This window comes from Quercus lobata, chromosome 3 (assembly GCF_001633185.2).
Source record: "Quercus lobata isolate SW786 chromosome 3, ValleyOak3.0 Primary Assembly, whole genome shotgun sequence".
Taxonomy (NCBI): Eukaryota; Viridiplantae; Streptophyta; class Magnoliopsida; order Fagales; family Fagaceae; genus Quercus; species Quercus lobata.
In genome coordinates, this window is record NC_044906.1 from 302,524 (window position 1) to 321,351 (window position 18,828).

The following is an 18,828-nucleotide window of genomic DNA, read 5'->3' on the forward strand; positions in this document are numbered from 1 at the left end:
TGATCCTTTATTTATATATGGTTTATCAAGATAATTATCTTCTAAAACCTATCTTGGGCCTCAAAAGAAAAAAATAATCCTTAACGGAAGAACAAAAACAAAAAAGAAAGAAGAAGAAAGAAAAGAAAAGAAATGAAAGAAGGTAGAAAAAAGAAAGAAAGAAAGAAAGCCCACATTGAAAACCATTATGTAACCACTAGCCCCTAAATGCTTAATAAATGGGCCTTAAGCTTACCAAAAAGACTTGAAGCAGCTGCTATGATCGTGGAGAATGACTCAAAAGACTATGTCAACGTACTAGCACCTTCTTGCAAAAAGGTTTCTTGGAAAATTAGAGGTATTTGCAGTGAAATTCTCAACCTGATTTCGCTTATCCCTGGTTGTCATGTTACCTAGATCCCTCAGGGGAGGGGGGGCAAATAAAGCTGCTCACTCTCTAGCTAAGTGGTCATTTTTGAACAATGTTTTTGGGTCTTTTGATATTGGTTTTGGCTCTCCTTGTTTTGAGCTTATCATCAAGGATGAGGCTCTTGTTTCCTCTTTGTAATTTTGTCTTTATTTTGTGAATAAAATTCTTGTTCATCCAAAAAAAAAAAAAAAAAAAAACTTAGGATAGATTTATATTATATAATATACTACGGATAGGGTGAAAACCTTGAAACAGGCACCGTAGACAAAAGTAACGTGAAAGTTAGGCCCATTGAAAACCATTACAGGTATTAGTGGTAAACTGGTAATATATGGCTTAAAAGAAAAGAAAAAGAAGAGGTTTAAGGATTGTTATTGACAAAGTGCATCATAAGCTCAAGAAATATGATACTTTTATTTTTGGTTTTTTTTTTTTTTTTTTTTCCAAAAGGTTAAAAGGAAATAGTATATACTTCTTAAAGCTAAATATATGCAGCTGAAATAATGCTCATTTCCTTCTCAAGTTCAGAAATTGTAGGCTATATAACAATGGGCTAAATATTTGCCTAGGCACCATTAATGGCTAGAAATGATATTTATTCCACAAAAGAAGATAATACTGTTTAGAAATTGTAGAGAGAGGGATGGTGCAGATGAGAGTTCCTCAACCATAAGATCACAGTTTTTAGTAGAATTAGATAACCATTAATCATCTAGAAATCTGCATTGTGTTATTTACATGTTTGCTTGTGTATTAGTTCATTTTGGTATATAAATAGTTACGGTTGAGATTTTAGTTACTGCATAATTGCATTATTCAACATATAACAAGATCCTTTCTATTTCAAGCCTACTTTACGGTTAAGATTTTATTTCTTGTTTATGATAGCATACAATAGAAAGGATTAATACAATGTCAGGTGAAAGTCTCAACACACATAATACGATTCTTGCCGTTTCAAGTCTACTTTATAGTTAAAAATTTTATTTCTTGTATATGATAACATACATAATGTCATGTGACAATTGTTGCATTTAGTCTGAAAGCAAACCAACTAAGCACTGCCGCTCTATCTTGAACAGTGATACCACCAGTACCTTGTTCTGCTCCTTTACCTTAATTCACAGGGGTGGGCTGAGAATTCCAAATTGGGATGAAAGAAATCGAAATTAGATAACTTTTGTTTTCAAAACGTGTCAAATAAAAATAATACCTTGGATTAATATAATGATAATTATGGTTCGCTCAAACACTTAAATCACAGGCTCTTCAGCCTTTCAATCCGAACACAACAGCTTATTTTGGAAAGAAAACTAGGATTGGTTATAAGTTGTCCAACCAGCCTGGTTTATTTTCAAATTGGAAAGCAAAAGAAAAGGGAAGTTGCTTGATTAGGATTTAGGATGGCTTCTATAGCAAGGTCCTGATGTATTAGTAGAGGAGCCAAATTCCATCGATACACATTGCCAGATAATACTCAATCAAAATAGCATACGAGGATAATCTGATATGCATCGCCTATGGTTTACAGGGTTCTTAAAGAGTTCACACAAGGCATCCAAACATGTATGCACAAAGAAAAACCTCATCTAACATATTCTCAAGAATTGGAAAACCAAAACTTTTACAATAAGACAACTTTATACTGTTGGAGGGAAACAAGAAGCAAATGAAAATAAATAGACGAGATATTATTTGTATCGAAAGAGTACTACCATTGTTTCAACCTAATTTCCTTTACCCCTTCTCCGTCTTCCTGCAACCTGGACCCATCCATCTTCTATTTCGTCTGCCCCCTTTGGCCTAGGGTCATTTGCATATTTACAGGGTTCAAATTTAATTCGGACTCTAGTACATCCACCATCATATTTGACGAATCATCATTCTCATCGGCGACATCTCTGCTGACATCATCATCATCATCATCATCATCATCATTCACAACCTGGCATAGAGTAGGTAAAAAAGAGGAGATAATTATTAGCATTTCAACTTCTAAATTCTTGTAAACTGCATTATTGATTCATGGCCTTAGGGCACTAACTTGTGAGAAAAAAAAAAAACAACAAAGTTTCTCTCCAAACTAGTTTGGAGAGAAACCCTACAAACTCATCATATATATTTATATCGAGTGTGAATTTTGAAAATCTAACCGTTAGATTTCATGTTTTTATTACATCCTTAATGCTTACAAAATTTCAAGAAAATAAAAAATCAATTGCTATGTAATCAAATAAATGTTATAATTTCAAGTTTTTGTAATCTAGAGTTGTATATAAAAAATAAGTTAATTGATCAAATAGTAAATAATATCCGGTTTGAACGAAATTTGATATGCATGTTAAGAACATAAAGAATATGAAATTTAACAGTTAGATTTTCAAAATTCACACCCAAAAAAGAAATATATGAGAAGTTTGAAGAGTTTCTCTCTAAACTAGTTTGGAGAGAAACTTTGTTAAAAAAAAAAAAAATGAAAGAATCCTAATGTCCTATCTAATAAAATGTCAATAATACATACACACAAAAAATGTAGGAAGGCATGTTAATTGTGGTTCATCTTATCAAGGAAGATCCAACAAAATTTTGAGTCTATGAAACTCTAATCATCATGGTTCATTGCTGCAGCAGTTAATAGAAAGATGGGCTTCTATCATCAAGAATTAGATATTAAGATAAAAACTTCCCTCAGAAAAAGGTAAAGTAACTTCGGTGTTTTCCTCCCCCCCTGCCTCTTTTGTTTGTGGAAAACTCACCAGCAACATAGTCCATGCATCATTCACTACACCATTTTCAACATAATGGCACACACCACCATAAATAAAAAATTTATTTTCCTGATTTTTTGTTTTTTTTTTAACTTAACAAAGCTTAGGTTTCTATTGAGTCTCTGATATTGACTGGAAACACAGTACTAATATGGGACTCACTGTTAAATGTTAATTGAACATTAGACAAGTTTTTTTTTTTGATAAAGTAAAATAAACCATCCTCTAAGGGAAAAGGGGGCGCCAGTACAGAAAGTCCTAAGAAATATAAAGAATATGAACCGGTGATCTCATAGTTTTCACAATAGGTTGGAAAATTTTGTAAGGTAGGACTATTTGAAAATTCTTAAGTATATCTTACACCAGAGAAAACAGACAAAATTGCCAATCCAAATTCTACTTAAGCAAATGAAAATTGATTGATACATTCTCATCTAAGCATCTTGAATATAAATTTTGAAAAATCTCATTAATAGAGAGTTCTCTAGAATTACAATTTGCAGCCTCCCATAGAAAGTTAAAATGGTCACTCAGGACATTTGCACAACTAAATGTATTGATCAACCTTTTCCATGTTGTGCCAAACAGTGGCACTTACCACTGCTACTCTTGAGATTAAAGGATCATCAACTACAAGTCCAGACCTCATAATCTTTTGGCTGTGTTTGGTAGGAATGATGTAAAAGTGAGGGGAAAAAAGCATGAGAAGGATGAAGAACACAAAGGAAAGATTTCAATTTCCCATTATCAAAAAAAAAAAAAAAAAAATCCCAATACAAGTCTCTAGTAAACCTTTATGATGGATGGAAAAGTGAAGGATGAAAATAATCTTTTGTAAAATTTCTATTATATTCTTATTCAAATTTTTTATTTTTGATAAATATATCCATATTCAAAATTATCTTGGTTAAGCTTAAATTTCTATCATATCATTATTTGAAATTATCTTTGTCAAGCTTAAATTTCTATTTAATTTAAAAAAAAAAAAATTATCTTCAGTAATCTTTATCGAGCTATTTAGGTTTAGGCATAATATTATCTGTCCTTTCATCCCAACATTGTAGGAGTTAAAAATTGGTAGGCCTAAGTGAAGAATGCCAATCCATCCCCCTCTACCTCCTTCCATTTATACCAAACTAGTGAAATGGCAATCCATCTTACATTTGCTATTCATTCTTCCATTCTCATTCTTTTCCTCCTAGTAAAAGCACTCTTAGAATAATGGTGAAGCAGCATCAAATCAATACATGCTTATATACATAAGCAACTCACACAATCCATGAGACTTGAACTCCTGAACTTACCAATTAGGACACCACCCCAAGGGCAGAGGTGCCTTTTGACCCAAAGGACAGAGTCATAATTTGGTTACAACTAATACAAGAAACTACCTACATCATATCAACAGATCCACCTGTTTTTGATCCATTTAGGTTCTGTTGAAAATTATTTACTATTATACAGGTTTAACAGCATGAATCAACTAGAATCTAAGAGAAAAACAAAAGTATGACACCTTATAAGAAAAATTATTCTGCCTAAGGAGCATAAATGATTCAGTCCAAGATTTCTACTTATAATCACCTGTCTGACATGATAAACAGCAGCTTTCTGCTGATTGGTTTCCCTTAGTCTTTCAATAGACTGAAACTTCCCTTCCAAACATTTTCATGCATAACCATCAGTTTATAGGCTACCTGCAGAGTTAGAGAAAGTGCAGAAACCCCAACACTCAATAGTAAATATTACACTCACATTCAAATGAATAAGCAGAGACCTAGTTTAGACATGCTTGCACAGAAAACCAATGGGCCAATGCCCCTAGCGTAGACATGTTTGATGCAAAACAGATGTTCCTAGCCTAAAATTTACATTTGGAAGTTAATTAAAGTTAACTAACTAAGGATTGTCTCAAAACCCGCAGCATCAATAATGACTCCAATATCAGGTGATAAAATGGTCCAACAACCCTTAACCAATGGAAGACTACAGTGAACCCTAAGATTCTCACCAAACAAAAATGCCCATCATCAAAAATATCCATCCGCAAAGAAGAATTCAAGCGAGTGACATCAAAATTACAGAAATCCTGACCAGTTGAGAAAAACTTAACAACCATCAACTATGGTGATCAGGGCCACCAAAAAAAAGGAAAAGATTGAGTGCTGCACCAACCTGACTAAGGTCTTAAAAAACATAGTTTCTCTACCATTTTATAGACACTATAATAAGACCGACATTTGAAGTCAAATTGCATAACATGAAAAGAAATCCTGAAAAATTATAACACATGATATACTAATTGAATGTACTAACAAAACTCTATCATCACATACAATTATGGACTTTACCAAATCAAGGTTGAATAATTTAGAGAGTGCATACCTCCTCAGTGCTGCCATCCTCAACATAAGTAATAAGTGACTTGAGAAAAAATTCGTCAGTATAGCTTCTAAATAATCAATATAAAGAGGCCATGGCAGGGAAAAAAGCCAATTTTATCAGTGAAAGAATTGAAACAACAGTTCAATTGTGAAATCCATAACAATGGGGATTAAAGGTTCCTCACCTATATCTTAAACAAAATAAACAGCAATTTATTGTGCATGGGTCACAAAAATGAATGATCTAAGTAAAATAAAATTACTTAGATCATAAAGCCCAATCAAAATACCAAACACCCCATCAATCTTAGATTTCTTGAGGAAGTTCATATCATAGAATCCTTATCAATCCCTACTTTGCTTTGCAAAATCAAGTACTCAACTGAATTCATTAATCAATTAAAATGAATCCAAACTAGTGAACAAGACCCAATAAAAGTTCAATTAATTCCTATACAGACAAGCAAATTAACTAAGAAAAATATCTATTTTCTACTACAAACCTTAGTGTTTGTTGGAGATTCGCTTATTTTGTTGAAACTGAAATTTTTTTTGCTGAAAATATTATAGATAAATTTGAAATAGTTCAATAGATCTATAAATAGTGCCAAAAATTATAATGGACCATAAATAGTAGTAAAAATAAACTGAATAGTAAAATAAGTTGACAAAATTAATCATACCAAACGTACAATTTTGCCAACTTATTTTATTATTCAGCTTATTTTTACTACTATTTATGAGTCCTACTACACTTTTTGATATTTTTTGATATTATTTATAATTCACATGTTACTATTTCAGCTTTTGTCTTTACATACAAATTTTTGTCTTTACATACAAATTTTTAGCAAAAAATTTTCAGTTTCAGTAAAATAATAAATAACAGACCTTTACAATATAGATTAAAAAAGACCCATTAGTTAATAAAACAAAATAATAGAGCCGTTTGGTCATGAATTTCAAAAATTGTTTTTTAAAATGATGTGAAAATTGTTGTTTAAAAAGTGTTGTTGAACACTGTTATAACACGAGAGAGGTGGAGGAGGAAGAGGATGAGGATGAGGCTTCCATCTGAACGAAGATGTGGGACTAAAAATAAGCCCTAAACTGGATTAATGTGAACTGATCTGAGTTAGATTGGGATGTGAAAGAAAGCTGCAACAAGAAATTAAGAAAATTAAAAATATTTACCTGACCAAGCCCTTGACACTGTGTGAGTTTGATTTAGAACGGAGGGGGTGGGTGGACTCCAATCCGTGCCGGTGAGGGGTAGTTGGGCATGGAATTATGATTCTGAGCAAGGGGTTAATGCGATTGACTGAGGTTGGTGATGCGGTGTGAGGGACAGCGCGTAGAAGACGCTTTTGGATGGGTGGGTGAGGATTTTAATGGCGCTGGGGTTGAGTAATCAATGGCGTGGCGGTCCGTTGTGAGGGAGAGACCTTTGGCTACGGTGAGATGGGTCGGTGAGGAGAGTTATGGCGGTGGGTCAGATTAATGCCGCTGGGTTGAAGCTCTGACTGTGTGGGTGATATCTATGAGAGGAAGAGATGAGACACTTCACAGATATGTCTGACCAGGTGGGCCTATACGGTGTTTTACATAATTACCCAATTGCACTCTCTGTATATTTAACGTTGACAAGTTTTTATGAAGCCTTCAAATTTCAATCAATAAAAATTATTTTAAAAAACGATCATTCTTCAAATGTTGGGCACTCAATTAGTATTAACGCATTTTATTCTATCTGTGGCACCTTTAGAGTGCAAATTTCCAGTCTCCCAGACATAAAAAAAAGGTGAGTATAGTCAATAAACTCTCGCTCTCTCTCTCTCTCATTGTTCTCTAGACACAGTCATTACTGAAATCCAACATTATTACTTAAAAAAAATTATACAAAATATTAAATAAATATTAATTTATAACAATTCCTGTTGACATGTTCCAAATAATTTGCAATCAATTTCTTAGTATGGTCACTATCAAAAAAAAAAAAAAAAAAAAAAAAAAAAAAAAATTTTTAGTATGGTCTACAGGGAAAAGTAAGCAATAGTTAATATTGTTTCTACTGACTTAAATTTATTAGTACGGTCTATATGGAAAAGTAAGCAATATCTTGGGTTTCGCCATCATCATCTGGTAAATGAGGTTTTTGAGTTAATATATATCCGTGAATATTTTTAGATCACAGAATGATTTAATTGTCACGTGATCATTTTAGGGCGGAGTGGAATTTCTTGGAGGCAACAATGTTGAAGATGGGCTTTAATGCGAGTTGGGTGGCTTTGATTATGAGTTGCATATCTTCGGCGTCCTACTCAATCCTAGTGAATGGAGTTCCTAAGGGTGATATCCGGCCAACTAGGGGTATTAGGCAAGGAGACCCTCTCTCTCCTTACCTATTCCTAATTTGTTCTGAAGCTTTAAATTGCCAACTGCAACAGGCAGCCAGGTCCGAAGCCATTAAGGGATTCTCTCTATGCAAAAATGGCCCTAAGATTTCTCATTTATTCTTTGCCGACGACACTTTACTATTTTGCTGAGCAAATAGGGGTGATTTGGATGTTATTCAAGGTATCTTGGTATTGTATGAGAAAGCCTTCGGTCAAAAGCTTAATAGAGAAAAAACCACCGTGTTCTTTAGTAAGGCTACTTCGGAGGAAAAGAAGCTTGAGATAATCGAAGCTTTGGGGGTAAGTGAAGTGAAGGAATATGAGAAGTATCTTGGTCTTCCGGCGGTTGTGGGGAGAAATAAAAAGGCGAGTCTCAATTTCATCAAAGAGAGAGTATGGAATAAGCTCCAAGGTTGGAAGGAAAAACTCCTTTCTCAAGCGGGTAGGGAGGTGCTCCTAAAAGCGGTAGTTCAAGCTATTCCCACCTTTGCAATGGGTTGCTTCAAACTCCCATCTGGTCTTTTAAACGATATTGAGATGATGATTAGGAAATTTTGGTGGGGTCAACGGGGCAACCAACGTAAGATTCATTGGAAGAATTGGGAAACTTTGTGCAAACCAAAGGAGTTAGGAGGTATGGGCTTCAAGGATTTGGAAAAATTTAATGAGGCTATGCTCGCAAAGCAAGTGTGGAGGCTTTTAATAGATCAATCTTCCCTCTTTTACCGGGTTTTTAGTGCCAAGTACTTCCCAAGTGGGTCAATCTTCGATGCAAAGGTAGTTTCGGGGTCGTATGCATGGAGAAGCATTGTTAAGGCTAGTAAGCTTGTCAAATCGGGCTTGCTATGGCGAGTGGGGAATGGTACAAAGATTAATATCTATAATGATAGGTGGCTGCCTGGGGAGGCTTCGGCTTGTGTCGTTTCTCCAAAAATTGAGAAGGTGAAAAATTGGGTAGTTGCAAATCTGCTAGAGCCGGAGGGAGGAGGATGGAATGAGCAGCTTGTGGATGACCTCTTTCTGCCCTTTGAAGCTCAAAGAATCAAAAGCATTCCTTTGTCTGTTACGGACCAAGATGACTGCTTATCATGGCTAAGGTGCAGGTCGGGGTCTTACTCAGTTAAAACAAGTTACCAGATGCTATGTGAAACGGAAATGAGCTCTCTGCCCTCTAGCTCCGACTCTGATGGGGTAAGAAGCTTTTGGAAATTCATATGGCACTTGAAGGTTCCTAACAAAGTGAAGGTGTTCATTTGGCGGGCTTGCTCAAGAGCGCTTCCAACAAAGGAAAATCTGAAAAAAAGGAAAGTGGTAGATTCCTCCGTGTGTGATTAGTGTGGCTGTTTGCAGGAAGATGAGATCCATGCCATTTGGGACTGTGTGCAGGTCCGTGTAGTGTGGGAGTCCTCCTGTGCTGATGTGAGGAATAAGTACCTAACTGTGAAGAATATGTGGGACCTCGTGAGTATTATGAAGGTTGAAGGTAAAAATATGGAGGTGTTTGTGATGTCGGCTTGGCTTATTTAGATGCGAAGAAACAAGTTGCGCTCAAATGAAGCTACTCAGCCTTGTTCAAGAATCGCTTAGTTAGCCTCATCCATGTTGGCTGAGTTCCAGCAAGGAAAACAGAGGCGGGTTGCAGGGGTGCAAGTTGGCCTGGTGCGGTGGCAGCCCCCGACAGAGAATTCCATAAAAGCTAACTTTGATGGGGCGGTTTTCGGGGAGGAGCAAGAAGCCGGTATTGGGGTGGTGCTTCGCGACTGTGAAGGGCAGGTGCTGGCGGCTTTGTCGGAAAAGGTTAGGCTGCCAGCAACAGTTGAGGTCCTCGAGATGATGGCGGCACGAAGAGCAGCTCTGTTTGCAAGGGAGCTAGGCTTTAGCCGGGTCTGTTTTGAAGGGGATGCAGAGTTAGTGGTGAAATGCTTGCAGTCGGGGTTGGTTTCTAATGCATTGACAGGCCACTTAGTAAAAGACTTTATGTCTATAAGGGGGTATTTTCAGTCCTCCTCTATCATCCATGTAAGGCGGCAGGGCAATCATGTAGCCCATGCACTAGCTAGGGATGCTAGGTTTTCTTTTCCTTTAAGAGTTTGGATGGAGGAAGTGCCTCCAAATGTTTTCAGCTTTGTTGTTAAAGATTTGCAGTAGTTGTTTTCTTCTCCCTTCCTGAGAAGGGAGGTTTCTCAAAAAAAAAAAAAAAAAAAAAAAAAAAAAAAAAAAAAAGGTAATAGCCAAACACGTAAGAAGATTCCTCTAAATATATTTAACCAAAAATTTAGCCAACCAAATATTCCAATCCCTTCTATAAATACCTCTCAATCCATTTGAAATCATTCATCCACTACTCCAACCATAGTGTAAAAGTTCATCCTTCATCCACCGACGTAATGACATCCCTTTCAAACAAATCCCTCTTCAACCAATTTATTTCATCTCTAGTCTTCTTCCTCCTTGTTGTCATCATCCTTGATTTCATTTGTTCATCCACTGCTTCTGTTTCCTCTGTAACTTCTCCTTTCCTTTACACTAATAATAAGGTTAAGTTAGTAGAAGAAAGAAAGGAAGCAGGGGCTTTTCTAAAATGGAAAACCAACCTTCAAAGTAAAAGACAGCCTTTCTTGCTCTCTTGGGCTGGAAGCAATCCTTGCAATTGGGTTGGAATAAATTGTGACAAGTCTGGAAGCGTCACCCATCTAAACCTTTCAAGTTACAGTTTGAGAGGTACGTTTCACAATCTAAGCTTTCAATCATTCCCCAATCTACTTAGTGTTGACCTTTCTTCCAACTCACTATTTGGAACCATCCCCTCAAATATTGTTCACCTCTCTAAACTCTCAGTTCTAAACCTTTCTTATAATCAATTCGCTGGGAGAATTCCTTCTGAAATAGGCCAATTGACAAGTCTTCACATCTTTTACCTTGCTGCAAATCGAATGAGTGGCCTTATCCCTCAAGAATTAGGAGGATTAACTTCTTTGAATGAACTTGATTTATCGTCAAATAATCTCATAGGTGTCATCCCTACTTTTCTTGGAAACTTAAGCAACCTAACATTTCTATATCTTTATGGGAACCAACTTTCTGGTTCCATCCCTCAAGAATTAGGAATGCTAAGTTTTCTAACTGACCTTGCATTATCAAAAAGTAATTTCACAGGTACCATCCCTGCTTCTCTTGGAAACTTAAGCAACCTAACCACTCTATTTTTTAATAATAATCAACTTTCTGGTTCCATCCCTCATGAATTAGGAATGCTAAGAGCCCGTTTGGATTGAGTTTTTTGATAACTCAATTCTCTATTTCCATAACTCATAACTCAAAAATGGTGGGACCCATAGTAAAAAGTTTGTTTGGCAAACAATAACTCTGTTTCTATAACTCTGTTTCCATCACTCAATTCTCTGATTTTTGAGTTATGAGTTATGGAAACTGAAAATAATTTTTAGCTGTTTTCAGTTTCCATAACTCATAACTAAAATATTGTAATTAAACACACATAGAGGACCCACAGCCGTAACTTTTGACCACCTTTTTACTTTTTTTTTTTGGGTTAACGTTGGTTGTTTGTTTTTTTGTTTTTTTCTTTTCCTGGGTTGGCCGTTTAGTTTTTTTTTTTTTTTTGGGTTGGCGTTGGCTTTTTTTTTTTTTTTCTTTTCCTGGGTTGGCCGTTCAGTAGTTTTTTTTTCTTTTTCTTTCCTGGGTTGGCTGTTCGGTTTTTTATTTTTTTTAATATTAGCTTCGGTGAGTTGGGTACTTAAAAAAAAAAAAAAAAACTGTACTGGCTGACAGGTGTGGGACCCATGAATAGTGTGAAAAAATTGAGTGATGAAAATAAAAGTGATGTTGCCAAATGAGTGTGAAAAAATAAGTGATGAGTTATGAGTGATTAGTGATGAGTGACGGAAATTGAGTGATGAAAAAAGCTTACCCAAACAGGCTCTAAGATCTCTTATTGAAATTGAGTTATCAATAAACAGTCTCACAGGTACCATCCCTGCTTCTCTTGGAAACTTAAGCAGGCTAACCACTCTATATCTTCATTCGAACCAACTTTCAGGTTCCATCCCTTATGAATTAGGAATGCTAAGATCTCTTATTGTCCTTGATTTATCGATAAACAGTCTCACAGGTACCATCCTTGCTTTTCTTGGGAACTTAAGTAACCTAACCACTCTATATCTTTTTAGAAATTAACTTTCTGGTTCCATCCCTCAAGAATTAGGAATGCTAAGTTCTTTGACTGACCTTGACTTATTAATAAACAATCTAAAAGTACCATCCCTGCTTCTCTTGGAAACATAAACAACCTAACCACTCTATCTCTTTATACAAACCAACTTTCTAGTTCCATCCCTCAAGAATTAGGAATGTTAAGCTCTCTGACTGACCTTGAGTTATCAAGAAACAATCTCACAGGTACCATCCCTGCTTCTTTTGGAAACTTAACCAAACTCATACCTTTGTCATTGGTCACAAATACGCTAAGTGTTTCTATTTTTTTTGAAATGAACAATCTCACTCACTTAAAAATATTTTCTTTATTGTACAACCAATTCACCGGTCATTTGCCTGAAAATGTGTGCCTTGATGGATTGCTTGAGAAATTCACCGCAAGCGATAATCATTTTATTGGTTCAATACCAAAATCATTGAGAAATTGCACTAGCCTTTTTAGAGTCCGGCTTCAAGGAAATCAACTTACTGGAAGTATAGGAGACAATTTTGGAGTGTACCCACACTTAGATTACATGGAGTTGAGTTATAATAAATTTTATGGTGAACTTTCAACTAATTGGGGGCAATATCAAAACTTGACAAGCTTGAAAATCTCTAACAATGATATTTAAGGTAGAATATCTCCAAAGCTTGGAGATGCAAGTAAATTACATTGGCTTGACCTTTCCTCAAATAAGCTATATAGAGAGATTCCAATGGAATTAGGTAAGCTAACATTTTTGTTAGAGCTTAATCTAGCCAATAACAAAATTTTTGGACACATTCCTTACAATTTTGGGATGCTATCAAATCTAATGCATCTTAATCTTGCCAAAAATAGTCTAAGCGGCTTGATTCCCGAACTAGGGAATTGTACAAACCTATTGGTCTTGAATTTGAGCAACAATAAATTAAGCAAATACAGCCCACTTCAAATTGGCAATTTGCAATATCTCCAAAATCTTGATCTTAGCAAAAATCTTCTAATGGGAGAGATACCACAACAACTTGGAGATTTGAAAAAGTTAGAATTCTTGAATCTTTCCCACAATGCACTCTCTGGCAATATTCCATCCAATTTTGATCAATTTTTAGGCTTGACCTCCATTGATTTGTCGTACAACAAACTGGAGGGGCCTATTCCAAATTTCAATGCATTTCATGAGGCACCTATAAAAGTATTTAGAAATAATAAGGGCTTGTGTGGCTACGCCACTGGATTAAAAGCTTGCCCTTCTACAATTAGCCACAATCCTCTTGTTAAAAAGTGGAATAAAGTTATGACACTGATTTTCATCCTTTTGGGCATTGTCTTACTTATATTTATCATTGTTGGAATCACATTATATATTCGCTCAAGAAAGATGAAGACAGAAATTAAGCCAAAAGAAGAAGAACATCAAAATATGTTTGCAATATGGAGCTATGATGGAAAATGGTTTATGAAAAAATTATTGAAGCAACGGAGGATTTTGATGACAAACATATTATTGGTGTAGGTGGCCATGGAATTGTTTATAAAGCTGAATTGTCTAGAAGTCAAGTTGTTGCTGTAAAGAAACTTCACCCACTCTCAGAAGATAGTGAGGTCAATCTAAAAGCTTTCACTAGTGAGATACGTAGTCTAATTGAAATACGACACCGCAACATTGTAAAGCTTCATGGTTTTTGCTCACATTCACGACACTTGCTTTTATTTTATCAATTCTTGGATGGTGGGAGCTTGGAAAAGATATCAAACAATGATGAACTAGCACTGGAGTTTGATTGGGTTAAGAGGGTAAATGTTGTTAAAGTTGTGGCAAGTGCTCTGTCTTATATGCATCATGACTGCTCCAGTACAATAACTCATCGTGATATATTAAGCAAGAATGTTCTACTAGATTCAGAATATGAATCTCATGTCTCTGACTTTGGCATGGCTAGGATTATGAGTTCTGAAACATCTTATTGGACTTCGTTTTCTGGTACCTTTGGATACACTGCTCCAGGTATGTTATTTAAGTAATGTTGGCAACATTAAAATTTTCACAATAGCTAATATGACAAGTTATGATTGAAGTAACATCACTTATACATAGACTTTCTTCTTCTTTTTTTTTTTTCTTGCTTTAGATAAATTGATAATCAAGGGTGGGGGAATTTGAACTCTAGGCATTTCAGTTGGAAACATTAGAAGATGTTAGTTTAGCTACAAGACTTTTAGCTTTTACATAGACTTTCTAACACCTCTTTTTTTAGTACCAATTATAGCAATTTAAATCACTAATTATGTGAAATATTTGTGTCTCTAGTCGTATTTATAGTTGTCAGTATCGTACGATGTGTATTGTATAGTGTAAAAAAATTTCGTATCGTAAGTGTTCATGAATCATCAAAGTATTTTAAATCATTAATTATGTAAATATTGTATCTCTAGTCATATTCATAGTCGTTAGTATCGTACGATATGCAGTATGCATCGTACGATGTGTATCTTATCGTGTACAAAAAATTTTGTATCGTAAGTGCTCATAAATCCTCTAATACATAAGTGTGTATTTTATAAGTCTTATAATATTTGTAAATCTTACGTACGATGCGTAGTCATGTAGGTTTAAAATGATTTTTTTTTTTGGGTTAAAATTTGTGGTTTTTTTTTTTTGATTTAAACAACTTGTTATACTTTTTTTAACACGATTATTGGGAAACCAAGTTCTTAGACTTTTTTTAAACAAAATATTACTGGGAAATTTAATTGAGTCTAATAAAATAACTTGTCCATGAGTTTTTTTCCCCCTCTTCTCTTTCTCCTACAAAATTAGGACTATACACATGACAATTCACTTTCATATTTGCAAATTTCTTTTCTATACTATGAATAATGTATTAAATAAAAATATAATTATTTTTTATTATTGTTATAAGTCTAAAAAGTTAGAATTCCAAGAAAAAAAATAAACAAAAATTTATTAGAAAAAAAAATGGTAAATGTCGATAATAATGAAGAAAATGTCAATGAAAACATAATTTTGCAAGATGATGAACATCATAATAACACTGACTTAGATGGAGTTGATTAGGAAAGATGATGACACAAAATTATTATTTTGGTTCATATATCATGTAGGTAAAAACACCATTTTGGTCTCTACATTTTGGGATCACGATAAATTTGATTCCTACATTTTGGTAACAGTCAATTTGATCCCTGTTATTTTGGCTCAGATATCATGTATTATCACTTTTGAGTTTAATCAATTTGAATGTGTATGTTATAAAGTTAATTTGACTTATTTACTTAGTTTTAAATATTATTACATAAGTAATCATTAAATTTCTAAAAAAATAGTAATCATTAAATTGGTTATTAATTGAATATATTCCAACTTTATAATAAATATAATTTTTATGTATGTATTTTTATAATTTATATATATATATATATATAATTTCTTTTATACAATTCACGTTTTGATTATGTTTGTATTAATGTTATTCATTGTTTGCCTTCAAAGAGGCCTTATCGAAATTCGTCACACTACATAATGTGATGTATAGTTGTCACAATTTGAACTATAGGTTCGATTAATAATTATGTTTCAGAGCCAAAGGCCTTGTAGCTGAATTGATACTTCTCCATGTATAAAGTGCTTGGGAATTTAGGGAGGAAATGGTTTGAGTTGTAGGGTTAGCAGCATGTTGTAATTATCTCTTAAAAAAAATAATTATGTTTAAGAGGTTCAATTAATAATTAGAGTATTCTGCTAATTTATTGACGAAAAATATTTTTTTGTAGCATCTTGATTGGCATTGAGGAATTTGGTAGTTGCAATCTATGATATTTTATACAGTCACATCATTCTTTTTTATTTGTGATCATAATCACAAGTACAATAAGAAAATAAAAGGTTATGCTTAAATTTAGTTAAGATTTTAATCTATTTGACTAAAGTCTTTTTCCTTTTCTTTTTTCTTTTTTTTGGAATCCTTTTAGATGAAGTTAATTGTGCATTAATACCGCCAAATAATTCATGGTTAGAGAATCACATTTTACTTCCTGAAGCTTTGTTTTCTAATTGTACAATTCTTTCAAACTGGATAATTATTTCTTATACGGCCTGGGTTCAACGCAAAGTTTGTAAGATGACATATAGACCCACCCATGCTCTCTCTAAAAAATAAAAAAGTATTGCCCCTAAGGGAATTAGGGCTGGGTCTTAACTCATGATCTCATTCTCCATTCCATTATTTGGGGTGGAGGAAGTGCCACTTGAGTTAGAGCTCGGTTGGGACCTGTCACTTGCAAAATATATACTTATCAATAATTGGATTTTGGAATACACTGAACCTACGGAAATATTTTCAAATCTTTTTGGGTAAATTATATATTTGGTCCCTAACTTTTAGGTTATGTGTCAATTTGGATCCTAACCTTTTGGCATTGTGTCTAAATAGTTCTTACCATTAAATGATGGATGGAAAATACTGACATGACTAACGGCTAAATTAAAATATTATTTTTATGCCACCTGGACTTCCACACAAACTGCCGCATGGTAATTAAAAAAATCAACATTTTGTAATTCACTTTTACTCTCTCTGAGTTGTATCTCTCTATTGGCTCGACATGCATGACTGAAACTCTGTAAGCCCCTTCAATGTTGCTTGCCACTGCCACCATCGACGGTGGTCTTTGAACACAAAGCTCTCTTACTTCTTTTGCGGCCTCACACAACTCTCTAAATCTGGTTCGAACCACCATGTGAGCTATCTTAAATCTGAACATGCAGTTCTTCCCCTACACTTTCTTATGTGGCCTTTAAAAAATTTAGCATCGGCTAGTAATTCCCTTAGAAGTTGCCTCCCCCACCTAATTCCGAAATTCTAATAGTTTCAAGAGTTTAGTACTTTCAGCTTAACTTGTAGAGTTGTTCCTATATCAATATATATGTTAGCATATGTTACGAATTTGTATAAACTGAAGAAGTAGTATATGTACCACAACCAAAAGATTGTGTGGTAAGTTGAATTACATGGTGAAAGTAGAATATAACTCTGATATTTTACTTTCAGAGCTTGCACATACAATGGAAGTAAGTGAAAAGTGTGAAGTAAGTGAAAAGTGTGACGTTTACAGTTTTGGAGTAGTCGCGTTGGAAGCAATTATTGGAAGGCATCCGGGTGATTTGATCTCATCACTTCTATCATCATCATTCTCATTATCGTCCTATGATGTGCTACTAGAAGATGTATTGGATCAACGTCTTGCACATCCTACAAATAGAGTTGCAGAGAAGGTGGTTTTAGTGGCAAAGATAGCATTAACATGCTTACACACCAGTCCACAATCTCGTCCCACCATGCAACAAGTTTATCAGAAGCTATTAAATTGGAAATCTCCTTTCACAAAGCCTTTGCGCATGATCACATTAAGAGAGCTCATTGATCTCGAGAATTTAAATGAAACTTCATAAGTGTTTACACATCTCATGTATAGTATTTTGCTTATATACATTCCATCCTCATGTAAAGTTTTAAATACTTATAAGGCCAATACTTCAAAAACCACAATTTACATGACTATTCATCTTCCGCAGCTTCATTGTTCATCTTCGACCCATCCAAGCCTCCATCTTGCTGTCGAAGCCTCCATGCCTGTTGACCAAAGCTCTTCAACCCAAATGGAAGCCGAGCTCATTCTCTTTTTTGTGGTCCTAAAGCTCTCAAGGTGTGGGAAACATATTTGGCCAAGGTCAATCAGGACACTGGCTTCGAACTTATCATGGTATGTTCTTTGGGTTCCTTCTATTTTATTACAGTTCTTATTGATTATGTTTATATGAGATTGCCATTTGAGATGTTGTATCAAGTTTTAGAGAATTAGTTCTCAATTGTCTCTCTCTGCCAATGTCATAGGTATCTTCACACTCGCTTTCATTGTTTCTGACCACACAACTCATCGACAAGACAGGAATAAAAACAGGACTTCCCCCCTCCTTGTTACTATCCAAAACATGCCAAAAGTAATTCATTTAGGCCTATGGCTATGTAAAATGGGATTCTGAACATCTAGACAATTATGCATTGAAAATTTCTTCCAATGGGAATGAAATGAAAGAAACTCAAAAGATAAGGCCAGGGAAACAGGCAAAACTGAACTACAATGGGGAGCCTTAATTTAAATAGGTAGCAGTGGAGGGAAGAGGTTCACTAGTGGAGGCATGGGAAGCATTGCGCATGAATTACCTACTTTGATTGATTGAGATCCTTTTACAGCCCAGGTAGTTTTTTCTATATGTATTTTAAGCTCAAGAATTGTAACAAGTTTAACAATAGATTTTTGGGGTGCAGGTGAACCAAGCCTGAGAAGATTGGAATACAAAAATACTTTGGAGCACGCAATTTCTGTCCAGGTTCATGAAAAATGATTTGCTATGTTTAAAAACAAAAATTTGTATGAAACACATGGCTAGACTTGGACAAGCTATCAAGACAAACTTAAAATGCCCTGTTTTTTTTTTATTTTTATTTTTTTTTTTTATTTTTTATTTTTTTATGAATGTGTGGTATGAAATTGTCAAAAATTTTCTTCTGTCCAAAAAGTCTTAGAGTTTGGATGATAGAATTTTAGGTGTGTAGTACTCTTACGTAACTTCCCAACAACTAGCAACATT

At 34.7% G+C, this 18,828-nt stretch overlaps 3 protein-coding genes and 1 long non-coding RNA gene across 4 annotated transcripts; 3 read left to right on the top strand and 1 right to left on the bottom strand.

Moving 5' to 3' along the window:
- Window positions 1-1,886: 1,886 nt before the first annotated feature.
- Window positions 1,887-5,305, bottom strand: LOC115982143. Its single transcript, XR_004089518.1, has 2 exons — window positions 4,762-5,305; window positions 1,887-2,354 (listed from the first exon to the last, which is right to left on the bottom strand). It is a non-coding gene; the product is annotated as an uncharacterized LOC115982143 (long non-coding RNA).
- A 4,251-nt stretch (window positions 5,306-9,556) lies between these two features.
- Window positions 9,557-10,105, top strand: LOC115979643. Its single transcript, XM_031101696.1, has one exon. The coding sequence runs from the start codon at window positions 9,557-9,559 to the stop codon at window positions 10,103-10,105; it is 549 nt and encodes a 182-aa protein (XP_030957556.1).
- Window positions 10,106-10,344: 239 nt separating this feature from the next.
- On the top strand, window positions 10,345-11,232 carry LOC115979644 (probable leucine-rich repeat receptor-like protein kinase At1g35710). Its single transcript, XM_031101697.1, has one exon. It carries the CDS (start codon window positions 10,345-10,347, stop codon window positions 11,230-11,232), a length of 888 nt encoding a protein of 295 aa, XP_030957557.1.
- Window positions 11,233-13,607: 2,375 nt separating this feature from the next.
- LOC115979645 (MDIS1-interacting receptor like kinase 2-like) lies at window positions 13,608-17,628 on the top strand. The gene is made up of 2 exons (XM_031101698.1): window positions 13,608-14,163; window positions 17,228-17,628. Exons 1-2 carry the CDS (start codon window positions 13,608-13,610, stop codon window positions 17,626-17,628), a joined length of 957 nt encoding a protein of 318 aa, XP_030957558.1.
- The last annotated feature ends 1,200 nt before the right edge of the window (window positions 17,629-18,828 follow it).

Bases quoted from the DNA above. Each gene is read 5' to 3' on its own strand.
- LOC115979643 (XM_031101696.1), top strand. From the start codon at position 9,557: ATGTTGGCTGAGTTCCAGCAAGGAAAACAGAGGCGGGTTGCAGGGGTG.
- LOC115979644 (XM_031101697.1), top strand. From the start codon at position 10,345: ATGACATCCCTTTCAAACAAATCCCTCTTCAACCAATTTATTTCATCT.
- LOC115979645 (XM_031101698.1), top strand. From the start codon at position 13,608: ATGGTTTATGAAAAAATTATTGAAGCAACGGAGGATTTTGATGACAAA. The intron at 14,164-17,227 runs GTATGTTATTTA...TTTTACTTTCAG, and splicing joins CTTTGGATACACTGCTCCAG to AGCTTGCACATACAATGGAA.